Source organism: Embiotoca jacksoni, unplaced genomic scaffold, assembly GCF_022577435.1.
Source record: "Embiotoca jacksoni isolate LCO1_2020_lvr unplaced genomic scaffold, fEmbJac1.0.p SCAF_17, whole genome shotgun sequence".
NCBI lineage: Eukaryota > Metazoa > Chordata > Actinopteri > Embiotocidae > Embiotoca > Embiotoca jacksoni.
In genome coordinates this window covers 5295119-5312940 of record NW_027185307.1, presented here as the reverse complement: position 1 = coordinate 5312940, position 17822 = coordinate 5295119, and the positions used below count along the sequence as shown (strand labels likewise).

Genomic DNA, 17822 nt, shown 5'->3' with positions numbered 1-17822 from the left:
CAGACTGCTTCCTTTTTCCTTTTTTTTAACCAATAAGGAGTGTCGATGACAGGGGACAAGAGGAGGAAAGCGTCTCAGTTTATGGTTATTCCAGCAAAAATAAAGGACAGAGGAAGTGGCCAGATGTAATCAAACTAAAAGCTCATGTATAACACAGATCGCCGCTGCACGCCAACGGATTGGCACAGCATCAAGGGAAATGTGACGACTCAGCGCTGGGGAAGGATGGGGTGGGGATGTGGGGGATGAGGTGAAAAGATGAAATGGGATGACATTTGAGGGATAGAGGGCGGCCGTCATTGAGGATCTCAGACACTAATCCCATTGCTGTTTATAAGCAAGTGTCAGGAAACTATATTTAGCTCTGACCTCGCGTTAACTCCCTCAGAAGCTGTGAAACTTTGATTTTCCCTGAGTCAGAGAGGGAAAACAATGATTCATGATGAGTTGGGACAGCAAAATGAGCAATATCACTTAACTAAAGTTCAAATCCCAACAGTTTATTAGACACGCTCTCATCCTCAGGTTCCCATATATATCCTTGAAATCACAGCATCCTGTAAGATGTAGCAGTGACGCTGCACGGACAGTAAATTTCTTCTCCATCAGCTGAGGTCGGTACTAATAGCTATCAGAGCCTTCAATTAACTTCAGCCATGATAAGACTCAATGTCTGGTCAGTGGGATGATGCTAATGGCCTGGGCCAGCTCCTTCCTGTGTGCCGTGCAGTAGGACAGGAGGCATTAGGCTCAGTGGGCTGTCATTAGCGTCTAGACCAGGGCCAGAGGGGTCAGACAGCCAGCAAAAACCAGACAGCCAACAAGGAACTTCGGGCACTCCGGCATCGGCTGCCCGCATTCTGCTCAGCTGCACTGACATCGAGTTAGATCCGAGCAGGAGGAGATGACAGCTGCAGGAGAGAGCTTAGAGACTGTCACTCCCGCAGCCAGTCGCTTTCTCATACACACACACACACACACACACACACACACACACACACACACACACACACACACACGCAAAAGCACAGAGTCTTACCTGAGAATCAACTCACACCCATGCAGTGTGGGACCTACCTGGAGAGGTACGTTCCCACTCAGGCTCAAGCTGTCTCTTTTCACATGCACAGTTGCTGCAACAACACTGCTGATCTACCTTGAGAGCTGTCTGCACACATAAATGTACTGTACATCTGCACACACACACACACACACACACACACACACACACACACACACACACACACACACACACACAGACACACACACACACACACACACACACACACACACACACACACACACACACTCCTTCCAGATGCAGCCTATGCTTAATGACCTTCTCATTCAATGACCAGTTTCTATTGTAAACAAACTGTGGACATAATTTCCATGCATAAATGGATCCTGAATGGATTATAATTTGATTAAAGGCAGTCGATGAGAGCAGGTGGCCTCCTTCAAATAATTTCTCAGCTCTGCCACCCAGCCACAAGATGGAGTAAAGCCATGCAGCTTAGCAGGATGCTGATCCTTGTTTTCCAGGGAAAGTGGGACTTAGCAAGCCTCAGATTTTCCTCCTGAGTCGGCAGAGAATCTGCGAACTACAAACTCTTTGTGCTCATATCTGGCACCTAATGAATTCACTGACTTGCAACCTGTGAGGATTCCATTTAGATGTTTGCTTTAGTAACTGACAAGTATCTACAAAAAGCCCCGTCAGTGAGATGGGAGGGAAATTGAAAGGGTGGCTGTGCATTAGTCAACACAATAATACTGCTTTTACCAAATCATCATCTTCTTCAAATCTCTGAAAGATGCTGCTTTATCCCCAATCCTCCCCGTCACTGCTCTGAATACTGATCAGAGATCAACCAACAACTCCTTTATCTACTACCTCTTGTCTGCTTCCAGATCAGAAGTCATTTGAATGTGTCCATGCTGTAATCTCTGCGTGCAATACTTTGTTTTCAAGCTGCCAACACTTATGGAGATAAAGCACAATCATGTCTGCCTGCACACCGCTCGCAATTACTCTCCGCTCAACGCACTTAAGCTGACCTGGCGACGGCGGCACATCGAGAAAGAGGGAAAAGACCTTTTGTGATCTTTAATTTCAACTTAATGCTAAACTGTTAACCCCCACGAGGAGCCAAGCCGAGTCTGCGGCGTGAGCGTGGACGTCCACATTATACAGCCAATTAGGCCAATGTTCTGAGAGTGGCCCTGTTTGGCTGAAATGCTAAAGAGCTCTACAGTTCTGCCCTTGACGTCCGCGGTAAACAGGGTCACAGTTTAAATGGGCTGTTTATGTGTCCGGTGAAAAGACAGGAAGCAGCCGAGAGATATGAAAAGCACGCAGCTCATGTCCTTGCCACTGATAAGGTGTTGCTTACAGTGTAATTTCCTCTCCATCTTAGTTTCCCAACGGTTTTCGCTCTAATATTATTATTATTTTTTTTTTATTTTTATTTTTTTTTATTATTTCTTCCAAAAGAAGCCCCTTAACTTTCTGTCAGTTCATGCAAGGACACGTAACATTTGGACTCAGTCAGTCTACCTGTTACCTCAGGCATCTGGCACCTCAGACTGCAGCTGGAGTTTGGAGCTGTGCTGTGTGATCAGATCTCTTTGCATGCGGTTATCCTCAGGGCCTAACTAAAGCTCCACGGAGCTCACTGATGTATTTATTTAGAGGGGGGTAGGAGGTGGGGGCTGGGTTTGAAGGTAAAGGTTGCCTTTTTTGAAGGGATTGCTGAGATGGCAGAGCCGTGGAACTCTTCGGGTATTTATTACAGCGCAGCCGGCTCTCGTCTTTAAGCTCCAGCGAAGGCAACTCTAGCGTCCCCCCCCCCACACACCCCCCGGAAGCCATGAGATGATCTCTTCGCTGTTGGTCTGGATTATTTCAGGCAACCTGCCCCGTCATTCTGTCAGACCTGCCCGCTGAAGGGAAGGCAGATCGGAGGACAGAAGGACGGACGGAGGCTTAAAATCTAGTTTGTAATGCAGTGCTTTTCAGACCGCAGGAAAACGCAGGTCTTTATCTGAGCTTAAAGTCTGGAAAGTTAACTTCTGTTGACAGTCGGGCACATTACAATAGGGCTCAACTAACTTGGTAAACTTACTTTCCCAAAAATGTATTGAGGAGCTCACATACTGTACTTGCAGCAAGTTATGAATCTGTAGGCCATGAAATAAAAGCTGATGTCAGCTTTGAATAACTGAACATTTTATTTCATACTTTAGATCAGTGGATCCCAAACTGTGGTGCACAACCCTAACAACTGCACTCCAACTGGCCCAAGGACATTTAATTTCAATTTATTACACACAACAGTTATTACATATAAACATAACGTTAAAATGATGTGAAAAGTAGTTACTAATCATTTATATATTTAAGAAATCAAATTAGGCTGTGCTCAGCCAGGTAGGGTGACATCATGTTACATGTGACACAGCAAAATGCTGTATTGATGCAGTCGTACTTAAACCACTTAGTTGATGATTTTAGCTGGAGGATTCCACAGTTGAGATGAAAAGGTTTCCTTGGATTTTAAAACTGTAACTTTACGTTGTTGTTATTCAGCTTTTCTGAGGTTATTGCTTGGTTTAACCAGCACATTTTATCTAATGAAAAACATTGTTGGTATCTGCAGTAGGAAGTCGTACTTGGGAAATGGGGTTTGCTCCATAGTGGAACATGGTCTGAAAAATGTGTTAATATCTTGCTTTAGGTGACGCATATCTTTCAGACTCACTTTCCCCCTTCCATTAATTCTTACTTGACTATGTCTGTTTTATGTGTATGACAATGTCTTCCTTGTCTATACACTCTCATTACTTTTTAAAATGTAAAGATACAGGGAAAGAGGGCTTCTACAAATTCTGTCTGACCTTCTGTTTCATCTGTAACTGGGTGTGTTGTCATTTGCAGGACTCAGGGCTTGCTAGTAAAGCGTTTGGAGCGCGGGGGTAAAGCCGAGCAGGAGCGCCTCTTCCAGGAGAACGACTGCATCATCAAGATTAATCAAGGAGACATTCGCAACCTGCGCTTCGAACAGTAAGCTTTACCTTAGGCCCTCTGCTGAGGTTGTAACTCATTCCTTTCTATGCAATATTACTGTGCATGTCGTCAGTGGTTTTTCCTGCACTGAGCTCTGAATCTTCTACTTCCAGTAACGTTTCTCCTTTTCTTGTCAGATGCACTGCATGCCATGCTGATTTGAATTTCCCTTCACTGCTTCCAAAACTAAGACAAGCACAGTTTTATCCGCAAGCGCTGTCTACTGAATGATACAATTCACACTGAGAGCACTGTCTTGGACATTAAGTGCAGTGAGAGTAAAAAGTGTTGCCGTGTATAAGCAGAATCCAAACGGCAGTGAGAGGCGACACCCACACAGCTGCACACTAAAAAAGATATTACTGAGTTGTAAAAGGTCTCGGTGATCCGCAGTCCGTCACCACCTCTCTGCCTCCTGATCCAAAGCTGCCCACACTCCTCTCTCCATTCATCTCTATCGATTCATCTTCACCGTTCATTTCCTAAAGTCGAATGAAGTTACAAGCATTTCCTCCCCAATTACCCAAAGCCACCCCTCACACACACACACACACACACACACACACACACACACACACACACACACACACACACACACACACACACACACACACACACACACACACACACACACACAAGCCTGAATGTGGGGACTCACACCTACTCAAACATGCAGCGTGGATGTAATGTGTGTGTGTGTGTGTGTGTGTGTGTGTGTGCGCATCAGGCTGGGAAATAGATTGCCTCTCCTCCAGGCTGGATTGTGGTGACAGTGAACAAGGTGGTCTCCTTGGCTCTCTCCCTTATCACGCACTCCTCCACGAGAAGAAGTCACTGCTAACGAAGGCCGTCACGCCGGGCTGGATGTAAAAGCAGCGGTGTCAGAGCGTCCGTGTTGGATAGCTGACAGAAAGTTCGGAGCCTCTCTGCATTCAAAAGTCTGAAGCGATGAATTATTTCTCAACAACTGTATCACTGTCAAAAATATATATTTTTGAAGCAATACGTGCCTCACATTTTATAACTAACTTTGACAAACATAAGAAAAGCTCTCCATCATCTTGTGAGAATTAAACAGCTACCTTACTACATTATGCTAATGTGTTCACACTGTACAAAGCCACTAAGGTTTTAAGATCCTTTTCCCCCCCCACTCTTTTCAGACTGATGCTATTGTCATTAGTAAACATCCCGGTTTCCTTCCAAACCTTTTCTACTGTGAAAGAGGCTTACAAACCAAATCCACCAGGGAGTGATGTTTTGTAGCGTTCCGCACTTACCCTCCTCTGCCAAACACACGCTCCTCACCGCCATCCGCATGCATACCCTGTTTGGGATTTCTGCATGAAAATGAGGAGAAGGAGCTAAACTTTCCTCCCCGTCTGCCCCCTCCCCGCTTTCCGCTTTCTCATCACTTCCTTCTCCGTCCCCCCCTCCACACACACACACACACACACACACACACACACACACACACACACACACACACACACACACACACACACACACACACACACATACAACCTTTTCCTGATTGTGTGCCGCAGAGAGTGACAATTTAAAGTGATAGTCTAATCTCCTTGGATTGTTTTGCATGGGTAAATATTTTGAGGCGCTTAATCTAACTGAATGTAATGATGCATTGATGGGGGTAATTTATTATTCAATCAGGCTCGTGTGGAGGCTGATTACTGGAGTGATGGCACTGTATGGGAACATGTGCGTACAAACACGCGTGCGCACACACACACACGCACACACACACACACACACACACACACACACACACACACACACACACACACACACACATACTCGTGCAGTCATCACTCCTCCGTGCACATATGTGTGATTTAAATTACCATAAGAATAAAGACTGCAGAGACCAAATCCCGCAGAAGTGGCTCGGTGCGGCATGTGCGCCTTGCCTCTGTGACACCGCTTCAATGAAGAGCTATCTGTCGTGGCGGAAGAAGCTTAGCGGCTGTCATTTGGACAGAATCGGCATGGTATTGCTGGCGTGGTTAATGGCGGGAGTCTGGAAAAGGGAAGTGGGATTGTTGGAATCCAGACATCCACCACGCCTCTGGCCCCTCGCGCTGCAGGGCGGCTCTCTCCCGGCCAGCCTATCTATATGCTAAGTGCTGCTGGCAAACCAGACTGAACAATTCTCTTGTCTGGGAATGATGTTGAGCTCTTTCTTGTCTTATTTGTCGTCGTCCACCCCCCCGAAAAACTCTCCTGAGACTTTTGTGGTTCTTTTTCTTATTTTGTGTGTGAGAATTGAAGTGTGTGTCGGCTTACTCGGGACCTCGTCGTCTGGAAAGCTTCCCTGGTGCATGATTCATCATCTGGGTTCTGATTGTTGAGTCAACTCGTGCCCATTCATCTCTCGCCACACACCGACTCACAAACACACAGATTACCACACAGACTCCACATAGAGAAGGTTTTAAACGTGCAGCACACAATATATAATATTTCATCACTGATGCACCATTCACCATCCTTATCTCTGAGCCTTTTTGATGCTGGTAATTATAGATAATGTAATTTCTATCCTCTGCTGCTATATCCTGCGATTATCCATGCTAACCTCAACTCTCCCTATCGCCTTTCAACATACAGTACATCATAGCTTCCCTTATCCTTCTACATCTGCCTAGCTATGATAGTACATCATTGTACATGTAGCTCTTATCATGTTAAAGCTAATGCATTTCTGTCTGCATGACCTTCCTGTTCTCCCTCCATCCCTCTCTCTCCCTCTCTCTCTCTCTCTCTCTCCAGAGCTCAGAACATTTTCAAGCAGGCGATGCGTTGCCCGCTCATCCTCTTCCACGTGGTCCCTGCAGCCATGAAGCGGCAGTACGAGCTGCTGTCGGGCCACGGCGAGCTCAGCCCGGCCCAGTCCTACCGGGTCCGCTTCAGCCAGGACTCTCAGCAGCCGGAGGACAGGTCCAGCCTGGTGGGGGGGCTGACGTCCAGATCTGGACCACAAGCCGGCCTCAACCACAAGTGGGTTTGACTTATTATTTTTTCTGGAGGAGAGTTACGTGTTTTCTTTTATCCAGGGAACGTTCTCATGGTGGAGATGGAGCCTACACAGATATTGCATGAAACATACTACCAACATAAAAGTGTGACTTCTATAGGGCTATCCTCATGAATGACATGAAAGTTGTCATTGTGATTGGACTAATTCAAATAGAAAAAAATAAAACATTTTGGATTAATTTGTTTAAAAGGCTGCCACAGCTTGCGTGTGCACACCAGTTCTAGTTTAATTGCTACAGTCAATGACTCTCCCTTAATATGTTCCCTGTTAATCCATCAATGTTTAAAAACTCCACAATAAAAGGCAGGAGAGCAGCTTAATAGTCATTTCTACCAGAGACCCCCAAGTCTGCATCGCCGATCATCTTGTTAAAGGTCCACTTTATCTGCTAGTGCTCAATATTAATTTCTGTAATATCTTTGGCCTACTTCCAGAAAGGCCAACATGTGGGCGTTTATCAAATAGGTTTGTGTTTACAGGTTTGTAGTGTTGATTTCAGGTCTAAAAATGAAGGAATCCTCTTTTCATTCTCTGTGGTATTAAGTCTGTCAGAAGTACTTACTGTACAGAGGTAATCATTTAATGGTGAGAGACGACATTATTGTGCATCATACTTCATGTTTTAGCTGCCTGACATTATCATCGCTGCTATATTTATTTATAGTTTAATATGATCAATTTAAAGGAGCAGTCTTTAGGATTTAGTAGCATCTACCAGTGAAGCTGCAGACTGAAACCAATTGAATACCCCTCGCCTCACCCTCATTTTCCATGTGTGTAAGAGAATCTACACTCTACATCTACATTCAACCCTCTCCAGCCCGTGCTTGGTTCGTCCGCTCTGGGCTCCCGTGGAAACATGGTGGTGCAATATGGCGCACCCTGTGGTAGAGGACCTGGCTCTTGTATTTTAAGCTAAAGACAATTTTTAGTTTCAGGTGATTTTACACTAATAAAAACAGAATTATGAATATTATATTACCTCTCTGCCAATAAATTCCCCTAAATCCAACAGATTTAAACCTTAAAACAGCACTTGAAACATATATATATATAAAAAAAACCTCACACCTAAGAGACAGAAAGAAAGTGGATCAATCCAATTTAAACAGCAGAACTTCCATGAAATATCAACCAGAGCCACACAAGCAGTTTGACAACCAATACATTACTGAGTGGACACGTACATTTGGCTCAACCGACCAAACAGGGGCCAAAAGTGTTCCTGATGCTTCTTCGACACCTGTTGTGATGATGATGTTGCTGTTGAAATTGATGCCCATCATAATTTATGAAATGTTGATCTAATACTACCTATCTGCTGCTTCCTTTTCCACCATGTTTCACTAGAAACTGTCTGTTTTGTTAGGTGCAAAAGAAAACAGTCCTTGATCTGTTATGTTCTTCTTGCAGCCACCAGGGTCCCCTGGCAGGAAGCACTCCCGAGCCAAGTCGACACTTTGCCTCTTTACCCCCTTTACCCCACACGTTGGTCTCCAGGACGTCGTCGGCCCCCTCCCCCTCCCTGCAGCGCAGGATAAGCACGAACCTGTCCACCAGCTCCTACCTGAAGAACAAAGGCCGCAGATTCACCATCCAGCTGCAAAAAGGTACAAAGCTGCAGATAGATGGGTGCAGGCTTGAACAAGTGAGAATCTGTTTAGCATTTTAATATGAATACTCTTGAGTGTAAATTAAATAAACAGGAGAGATGAGTATGATTTTTTAACACTATGCATGAAGCCGGTTTAATAATCACATGAATAATGTGGTTTACTTTAGCAGGTGGTGGAACAGTCACGCAGAAGAATTGGTCCACTTTGCTTTTACCCAGGGGGAAATAAAAAAGAATATTTTTCAGACAGATTGCTTCTGCCAAAATTTCAGTCGGTCGCTCAACTGACAGATTACATCAGTTTCCAGTCTTATCAGCAGAGAGAAGAGAGGGCCCTGTGTATCTGATAATATTGCAGCATCAAAGGGATAAGGTTTTGTTTTGCAGGCTTGCAGATCCAGAAACATTTGAACATTTAACTGCATCTAAAGTTCACTGCAAGACACAAACACACTGTTTTATGTGAAAACCATAAAATAGTTTGTTGATACAGCAAAAACAGTTTCTCTGTCTTTCTCGCCCTATCTCTATAACCCATGTTTCACACTCTGTCACCCTTCTTTACTCATCACCCGTATGGTTTGGATTTTTCCACACCAAACAATAGGTTGAGGGTCTCTTAAGGCAACTCGAAGTTTTGCTGGAAATGTGTCCTTTTGCCTCATGGCTTTGTTTAACACAGCAGGCCAAAAGAAAACATACTTCAGGCCTGTCTTGAAAACAGAGTTTGTGGTTTGATCCATTCTGGCTACATCACCGCGGTCTCGTGGTTGAAATATTAACCTCCAGGAATCTGTCTGCTTCCAGCTGAGGTCGGTTTGTTTGTGGACTTGGACGGACCTTTGATACCGTAGCGGTTGTGTATCTTGCGTTAACTGCCAGACCTCTTGCCATTTTCATCACATCCCTATCTTCTTGTGAATTAGCTGGTTGTAAAGTGAAGAGGTGCAGCATTGACTTGCCTCCTGCCGCTCTCTTTGCTGCTTTTTTTGTGTTAGAAGGGAGCAGATGTTTAGTTGAAGCCTGGCAGCGAGGCCTTTGCAGCGAGCTTCAGGGGATAGTGCAGGTTTCTGAGGACTGCCAGCATAGTTCTTCTGCAGAGCAACTTATATTTGTTTGTTTAGAACGTGATGAAGTTTCTCTCTTATTCCGGCACACAAGCCTCTCATTTTAGCAAAACCGAGTCGGGGAGATGTTGGTGGAACTCCAGCACGAGGCCGATGCCAGTAGTTTATTTTCACTAGCCACATGGCTTCATGGTCTAATTCATCACCAGTCATAACTCTCAAAGTATGTACTCTCCTGCCCAAGTGACATAAATGGTCTCAAAGCTTATTGCTCATGATTTAAATGGGGTTTACTGGAATGGATGTGCCTCACTTGTAAACTCGAAGCCATTTCTGAAACTCTAAATGGAGATAAATTATTGTCCAAATGTTGTTGAATTGGGAATTTAACTGAGCACTAAAACGCGGCGGAGTGGAGGGAAATGTGCCTCTGAAATCCATTCTGACGGCGCTGTTTGATTACCATCAGACTTTATCACTACTAATGTACTTTTAGACAGGCTTCAGCAATTTTGTTGTTGACTCGTTGTAATTGTTGTGATTCAGCCAAAGTGGCTCCGAGTTCCAAGTGGCAGGAGCAGATCTTGAATGGCAAATTAACAAGAGTGCCTTAATCAAATACTGCTGTCGAAAAGGACATGCGCACCCCATTAAGTCATTCTAATGTGCCTCAGCCTCTCCTCATGTTTGCTGTTTAATTGCCTTATTGGAGCCAGAATTCCAACTAATCCAGAATGGGATACAATTACTTTTATCCTGGTCTTCTATTACCCAAAATAAAGACGTCAGTGGTTAATTACTGCAGGCCTATTAGAGATACATTCTCTTAATTGCCTGATTGGAGACCATTAACGACAGGATCTTACAACAGGCGGGAGTTTGATTCTACTTATTAGGCTGTGTGGAGGCCAGTGGAGATGGAGAGGGGTCAGAGTAGGAGAGACACAAAGAGGAAACATTATATGGAGTTTATTCCAAACTGAAAGTGTGAGACAGAGATACACAAGGACAGTGGTTCCCAATTAGTCCACACTCAGGATCCACATCTTTCCTTTTGTGAGCTACTGAAATTAATTGTACAAAACAATTAGTGCAGTAACACAAACGTTCTTGTACTGTTACATGAAACATGAAATAAACAAACAAAATAAGGCACAAGGACTTAAAACCCACTGAAATAAAAAGGTAAACTTACTTTATAAAACTACAGGCATAGAACACCTTTTTTTTTCTCCACACAGACATCTATAACCTACTCAAAATTGCACCAAAAGTGGGTTGTGACTCACTAGTTAACCGCCACTGCACTAGAATAGTATTAGTCATGGGCAGATGTAGTGCTGCTGGAGCACATTTCTTCTCCAAAAGATTCAATAAAAGGTTTGCAGCTCACCTGATCGGCTCCACGTTACTTTAATACACAGGTAATCAAAAACTCAAAGGCTCTGTAATGTTTCAGCTGACATAAAACCTTCTGTTAACTCGGCGTTTATTCTGAAACATTTGAAGGGATTTGTTGTGACTGAGTTCGGACAATAATACTTCAAGATTTAAAACCGGGAACAACTGTAGCATAATTATCTTGTTGACTTTATGAAGTCAAAGTGATGGAAATATACATGAGTGTCAATTGTATGTAAACCTGCCTGTGCTGTAGGAATAAAACAACCTTAGACATGAGCTACAACTTTACTGTGTGCGCCCATGCGCGGGCTCATCAGCATGAGCCGAACAGGTGGGCTCCAGTACTTAATCAATTAGCCTTTACACCTCTGGTCATGCAGTAATGATCCACAAAATTTCAATCCGAAGTCTGTAAAGTCATTGTCTGTACAAAATAAAATCTGCGTTCTTTTAGTTTTATTTAGAGCATACAGTAACGGCTGCACTGAGCGGAAAACTTCCACAGCAGCTACGTGACCTTGTATTAAAAGTTTGACAGTCATGAAGACAAACTGCAGATTTTTATATTCAACATATACGATGACAGCTATTTCTGTCTGCTCAGTGATGGCACTGCATTGATGGAGAGATCATAGCACATCATTATCCTCCGCAGCTCGTCTCTAACTTTATAAACAATCTCTTCATCACCTTTCTGCGAGTTTGTTTGTGTGCGGGAGACATGAGAACGTCTCCCTCTCCGCGTTCCTCGTTCGTCAACAGCGTCACCATCAGCGAGACGACAGACAGCTCGACAGACCGCTAAAGAGACGTACAGGGAAAAGTAGGTCATGATGAACCATCAGAGGTGCTGACAGCTCTGTGAAATGAGCAGTTACTTTGACATGAATACTAATCACTGCTGTTACCATCGGAGACGCCTCCACTGAAGCCACATAACGCGACTTTCCAACTCGACTTGCTCAAAACACCGACGGCTACGTTGTGCGTGGTGGAATCCTAACCATCTGTCTGAACATCGTTCGTAAGGACTCATCTTCTGTTTTGTAGCAGGGATTTTACCTTTTAAAATATTCTGTCAGAGAATAAATCGAGACAGAATTGATTTGGTTTACCTCAGCTGACATTTTAAACCATTTCTTGCTTTTATTTGACAAATTCGGGTCTGGTCACCAGAAAAGGTCAGACCTGAGATCCTCTTATTTATCCGTTATTGTATTTGCCTATCTCCTCTACACCAGCAATTCATATTCATCTGATGAACCTTAAAGGTCAGCCTTAAAACTGAAAGCAAATGGCTTTGCACAGCTCATACCTGAACTGTTATTTTCTTAGGTTGTGCTGTTGGATTTAGTCTCTGCGCTCCGTGCACTTTGAAAAGACACAGCTTTTTCTCAGGGATACATTAGAAACTAGTTTTCCTGAACACACAAAGGTCGTTGCTTTCTCCGTTATGCAAACTTCAAACTGCCAATGTTCTGTATTATAGAAGATTGCTTTGACCCAGACATGATTTGCACAGAGCCTCCTGACCTGCCTGTGCACCACGAAGTCTGGAGGGTTTCTTGGTTCAAACATCTGGTGCACATGGCAGCGCAAGATAATTTATAAAACAGCTATTTCGCTATTTAGGTGTACTGTACTATATTTTAAGAGGCTATTGAACAGCATTTTGATGCATTCCGCAATCCATAATCATCTATTTGTCTCTGCTTATTCTGGTTCTGAACCAGTCTTTAATCTGACCATGACTTGCATGCGTGGCTTTACAGTCCACATGCACTTATCTTAAACACTCAATTTTGGTTCATAGCATCGGTGCTATATTTGGAGTTATGGACATGTTTCTTTCATTTTTACTTTCCAAAAAGCCAGAGTGAGACACACCCTGATGGCAAACTGATGAAACGTGCCAGAATGGAAGCAAGTATGTTGGTATTAACTGTAGGAGGTTCAGAACATGGTGAAAACCCATAATTTTATCCATGCTTAGTGGTTCCTCACCACTTTAGCCTTAGAGTCCCAGTGATACGATGGTCAGGCTCTTTTCTCTTTGATTAGCACTGAGTATGACTACATAAACACTTGTCCTGTATATTTCAGCCTAATGTAGACTCATACGAAATGTTAAAGTCTTTGCAACATTTTTGTCTTGTATACAAGGTGTGATCGAAATGTTCAGAGACTGTTCCTGTTGTGTGTGAATGGATTACAGGACACTTAATGTGCACTGAGCAGTGTGAAACAATAACCTTTTGTTAGTAAGTATTCCAAGTTACGCCGCTTGATCAACATCACCACCTGTGTTACGCATGTTATTGTGACCATTGGTGCGTGTGCAGTTTTAATTTAATTATGGACCTTAAACTTGAGCGGAGTCCACATCAAATTTAGTGTCCGATTTTTGGGAAAGAGAAAGAAGACGCAGGGAGCCAAAACTGGCGAGCAGGTGGCGTTGGGAGGGACGATTGTGGCTGAGAAGTGACAGAAAAAACCCAAGTGTCCTCCGCCACAGTTCAGGTCGTTTGCACACAATGTTTTCTCTCACACGCCTCAGAACGTCACAGCAGAACTCACTAATTCACAGTGTACAACTCTATCAAGAAAGTCCACCTGGTTGAGCTCCGGTTTCATTGCCGTAGACTTTATGAAGTATTTCAAGAGTCGTAGTTGCCGATTTCCAGAGTTTGACACAGAATTCGATGTGCGCTCTCTGCGCAAATGCATGTGAATGAAATGAGTGAAAACACAAACGCTCACGCACGTGGTCAGAACTCAGGTTCTGATTTTGATCTCGGACGTAACTTGGAATACTTACTCATGAGAGTTATTGCGTCCCCCTGCTCTCTCTGTGTGCATTACTGTTCTGCAAGTCTCTGAACTTTTAAATCACACTTTGTGGATGTGCTTGTGGACGTTAGTGGCACGATTCTTGAAATTAAAACAAAATGGATGCTGCTATGTTTGCCTGGATATACAAATCTTATGTGTTTGACATTTATAAAGTCATATGTGGAACACTTTAGTAAATGGCACATACATCATTTACGTCTCCTCTTCACAAGGCTCTAACACTGTCATATTTCAGGGGTATGAGGGTGTAAGAGCATGCAGACTGACAGTCTTACAGTTTACTGCTCAGGTTCAAGTACCCTGCTGGAAAACATATGTAATGAAGTGCTGCTCAGGCAGGACACTCAAATCTCCAGTACCGGTGTCATACAGCAACGCGCTGACTTTTGACCCTTGACGTGTTTTGTGGCAAGAAAAAAAAACATTAGCTGTAAGTGAAACATCACATTACATTTCTAACTATATTCTTTTGTTCTCCAGGTCCAGAGGGTCTTGGATTCAGCATCACGTCCAGAGATGTCCCCATCGGCGGCAGTGCTCCCATCTATGTGAAAAATATCCTTCCTCGCGGGGCTGCCATCCAGGACGGCCGTCTGAAAGCTGGAGACCGGCTGCTGGAGGTGGGGCAGCGCTTTTAAACAACCTCCAATCGTCACAAAGTCTGCAGCGAGTGTGTTCTCTGAGATTGTATGCTATTTCAGAGACTAATTATTCTAGCGCTGATATGGCTTTCTTCCTATATTCAGTCGTACGGAGCTTTAGTTCAAATGACTCAAAAACACTCTGCGTTCCCTATGGCTAGAACAATTCAGCTCCAGCTTTGAATTTCTAAGAAAATGTGGTGCGATGGAACAATATTTTGATTGAACTTCAATCAGACTGACATGAAAATCAGCTAGTACTGACTTTAGGGGGAAACCATGTTTAATTCCAGCTCCGACTGGCTCAGAAGCTAATCAGCATAAAGGTTATGTGGAGGCCACGTTCCCTTCTTTTTGAAGTTAAGTTCTGCCTCTGAGTGTGTGTGTATTTGTTGTGCATTAATTTTGGCCTTTATGTGTGTCTTATGACTGTGTGTATGTGTGTACGCAGGTCAGTGGAGTGGACCTGAATGGGAAGAGCCAGGAGGAGGTGGTGGCCCTGCTCCGAGCCACGCCCATGGGTGGGACTGTGAATCTGTTGGTCATTCGCCAAGAGGACTCCCTGCTGCCCCGAGAAGTGGTGAGTAACCAGCCAGCACCTCATCTTATAACTCTATTGTCCTCACTATTGGCCTTACATTTAGAAATAAGAACAAATATTTGCTGTTTTATTGCAACAACTTGGAATTTCTAGAACTGACGTACTTCATACGAGAGGAAAGTCCAAACTTCAAGTGTGTTCCAAATGAAGTACCATTAGTACACTGACATATAGTACTCTCTTTACTTGTCTAGTACTTGAATTTTGACATGATAGTGTTGTTTCAAACTGGACACTGACATTCTGAACCGGAAACAACAGCAGCATTTGAATGCATCACATATCTGCCAGCTTTAATTATTTTACTCACAAATGAACATGTTTTCTTTTTTGTGTACATCACCCGATAACTTATAGTACACTTCATGTTTCCATACTTAACAGTGCGAACGCACTTATGCACTCAAAATAATAACTGTTAGTATATAAGTACGCTATTTGAAACACAGCATTTGTTTACTCCTTTTCTAATGTGTGATGTACGTGGAGTAGCACTGGACTGGGTTATTTTCTAAATGTACTTGGCAGTCATTCTTGTTGTTGTAATAAAAATACGAATTTGACACTTGACTGGGAGAATAAATAACCAGTCTAGACAGTGTATATTACAATTTCTGGTGTAGATTATGTTTGTTACATTTCACTGGAAATTAACCAAGTACCCATAGTCAGTTTGCTACAGCATATCTGAGCTGATTTCATGAATTATCTCTTGAAATCTGATAAATGTCACTAAATGTCTCACATGCTGCACAGCTGGAATATGTATTCATGGAATTATGGACAGTGGCTGCACTGCTCTGCCTTTAACTGCTCCTTCAATCTGTCAACTTCTCTGTCCAGTCTGTTCCTCTATTATTCTCTGTACTGAATGTTTTACATTCTTTTGTCTTCTGTGTAATTATTTTATTGGTGTAATTATTATAAGAGCTGGGAAGATGCTCTGCAATCAAGGATTTCTTGTTAAAATGTTCAGCTGGACCCAATTTCGAATTTTCCAATTTTATCGAGTCGTCTTTTTCGGACAAATATTTGACTTAGTTCTCGCTGACTTCTTCTCCTGAAAATGTGGTTGCTGCTTTTCCTCTTCCTTATTATATAAAGATATATTATTCATGTCAGCAGCCCAGTTCCACTCCAGAGCAGGCGCCCCACAATCTAGTCGTACTACAGCGTCGCAGGCATTACCGACAAGACTTTTAATTGAATATCATTGATACTCATCGTGATGTGATGAGTCACTCTGCACTGCGATGAAACAAGCTGTATTGCACCGCTCTGTTATGTTTCATTCCTCTGCATTTCCATCACAGATTTGTAGTTACAGTAAGTACAAATGATAACAGACGCGGTTTGTGGTTTATAAATTGCCACACTGCTGAGAAAGCAACAAAATCAAAAGTAAAGTTTTGATTCATAGATGAGGTTAGACAAAGGAGGCCTCTGAACTGATCATTTACATCATCAATATGTAAGATCTATGGATTGAAGGGTGATGAATTTTGTTCACAACCAGTTTTATGAGTTGCAAAAAGCAGCTTATAAACCTGTCTAAATCTAAATCTAAAACCACGTAAGCTTAATTTAGAATATGGGAACTCTTTACTCCAGCTACACCCACCTCAACCCCACCTGGATGGGAACTAAGAGTCACACGAACACACGTCGGCCTCTAAGTGTCAGAGCAGACAACTGCACAATAATGAGTTAACAAAGAGTGCATACAAAGATACATAGTTACAGCAAGGGGCATAACTATGCGCTCACACACACACACACACACACACACACACACACACACACACACACACACACACACACACACACACGCACACGCACATATGCACAGACAGACAACTGCACACAGCCACTCTGCGATAATGTTTCTAAGCACACACACACATACAGACACTGACAAGCACACACAGTCCCACTCAGACACGCAGTCTACATACAGGGTGACTTTGGCTGTCGTGCAACAGATGGCGAGGCTACTGCCCTCGTCCAGCCTGCGCTCTGTGGCTTTGACAGCAGCCGCAGCCGCAGCCCCTTTGGCAGACCGGGGGCCCCTGTTGCCAGCCTCGCTCCTTCCCATAATACTCAGCCTGGCGCCCGGGCTGTTAACCCCGCCATAGGAGCTGTTCAACTTGTAGAATAATGGCCCTCTGAGACATTTTACTCTCCTAATGTTAGAAGTTAGAAGTACACTCCTCCCCGACTTTACTTTAATTTTCACATTCATAAAGAGGCAGATGGGCATATATTTAATTTGTACTGCTTTGAAGAAATCCCCAGAAATCCTCTCTTTAAACTCAGGAAGCTTGTCCAGACTTAAAGTGTCTCGCTGATGTTTAAAGTGTTTTGGTGTCTGTATGGCTGATTGGCCTCCAAACCTGCGACCTTGAGGTTTCTCAGTGGGAGGGATGCACCAGACTGATCAGAGCGATGCTGCGAGGGGTGTTAAAAAATGCACGTCCGCCCCTGGCTCGTCGACTCGTGAGTGGTGTGGGAAGA

General features: G+C 43.6%; 1 protein-coding gene across 1 annotated transcript in view; it reads left to right on the top strand.

The window, feature by feature from the left end:
* The window catches only part of LOC138199320 (partitioning defective 3 homolog), a 362202-nt gene that overhangs the window by 174747 nt on the left and 169633 nt on the right, over positions 1–17822 (top strand). The window contains exons 8-12 of the mRNA XM_069151329.1: positions 3941–4066; positions 6860–7087; positions 8541–8737; positions 14547–14686; positions 15159–15287. Coding sequence (XP_069007430.1) covers positions 3941–4066; positions 6860–7087; positions 8541–8737; positions 14547–14686; positions 15159–15287 — 820 coding nt within the window. The remainder of the gene's footprint in view (positions 1–3940; positions 4067–6859; positions 7088–8540; positions 8738–14546; positions 14687–15158; positions 15288–17822) is intronic.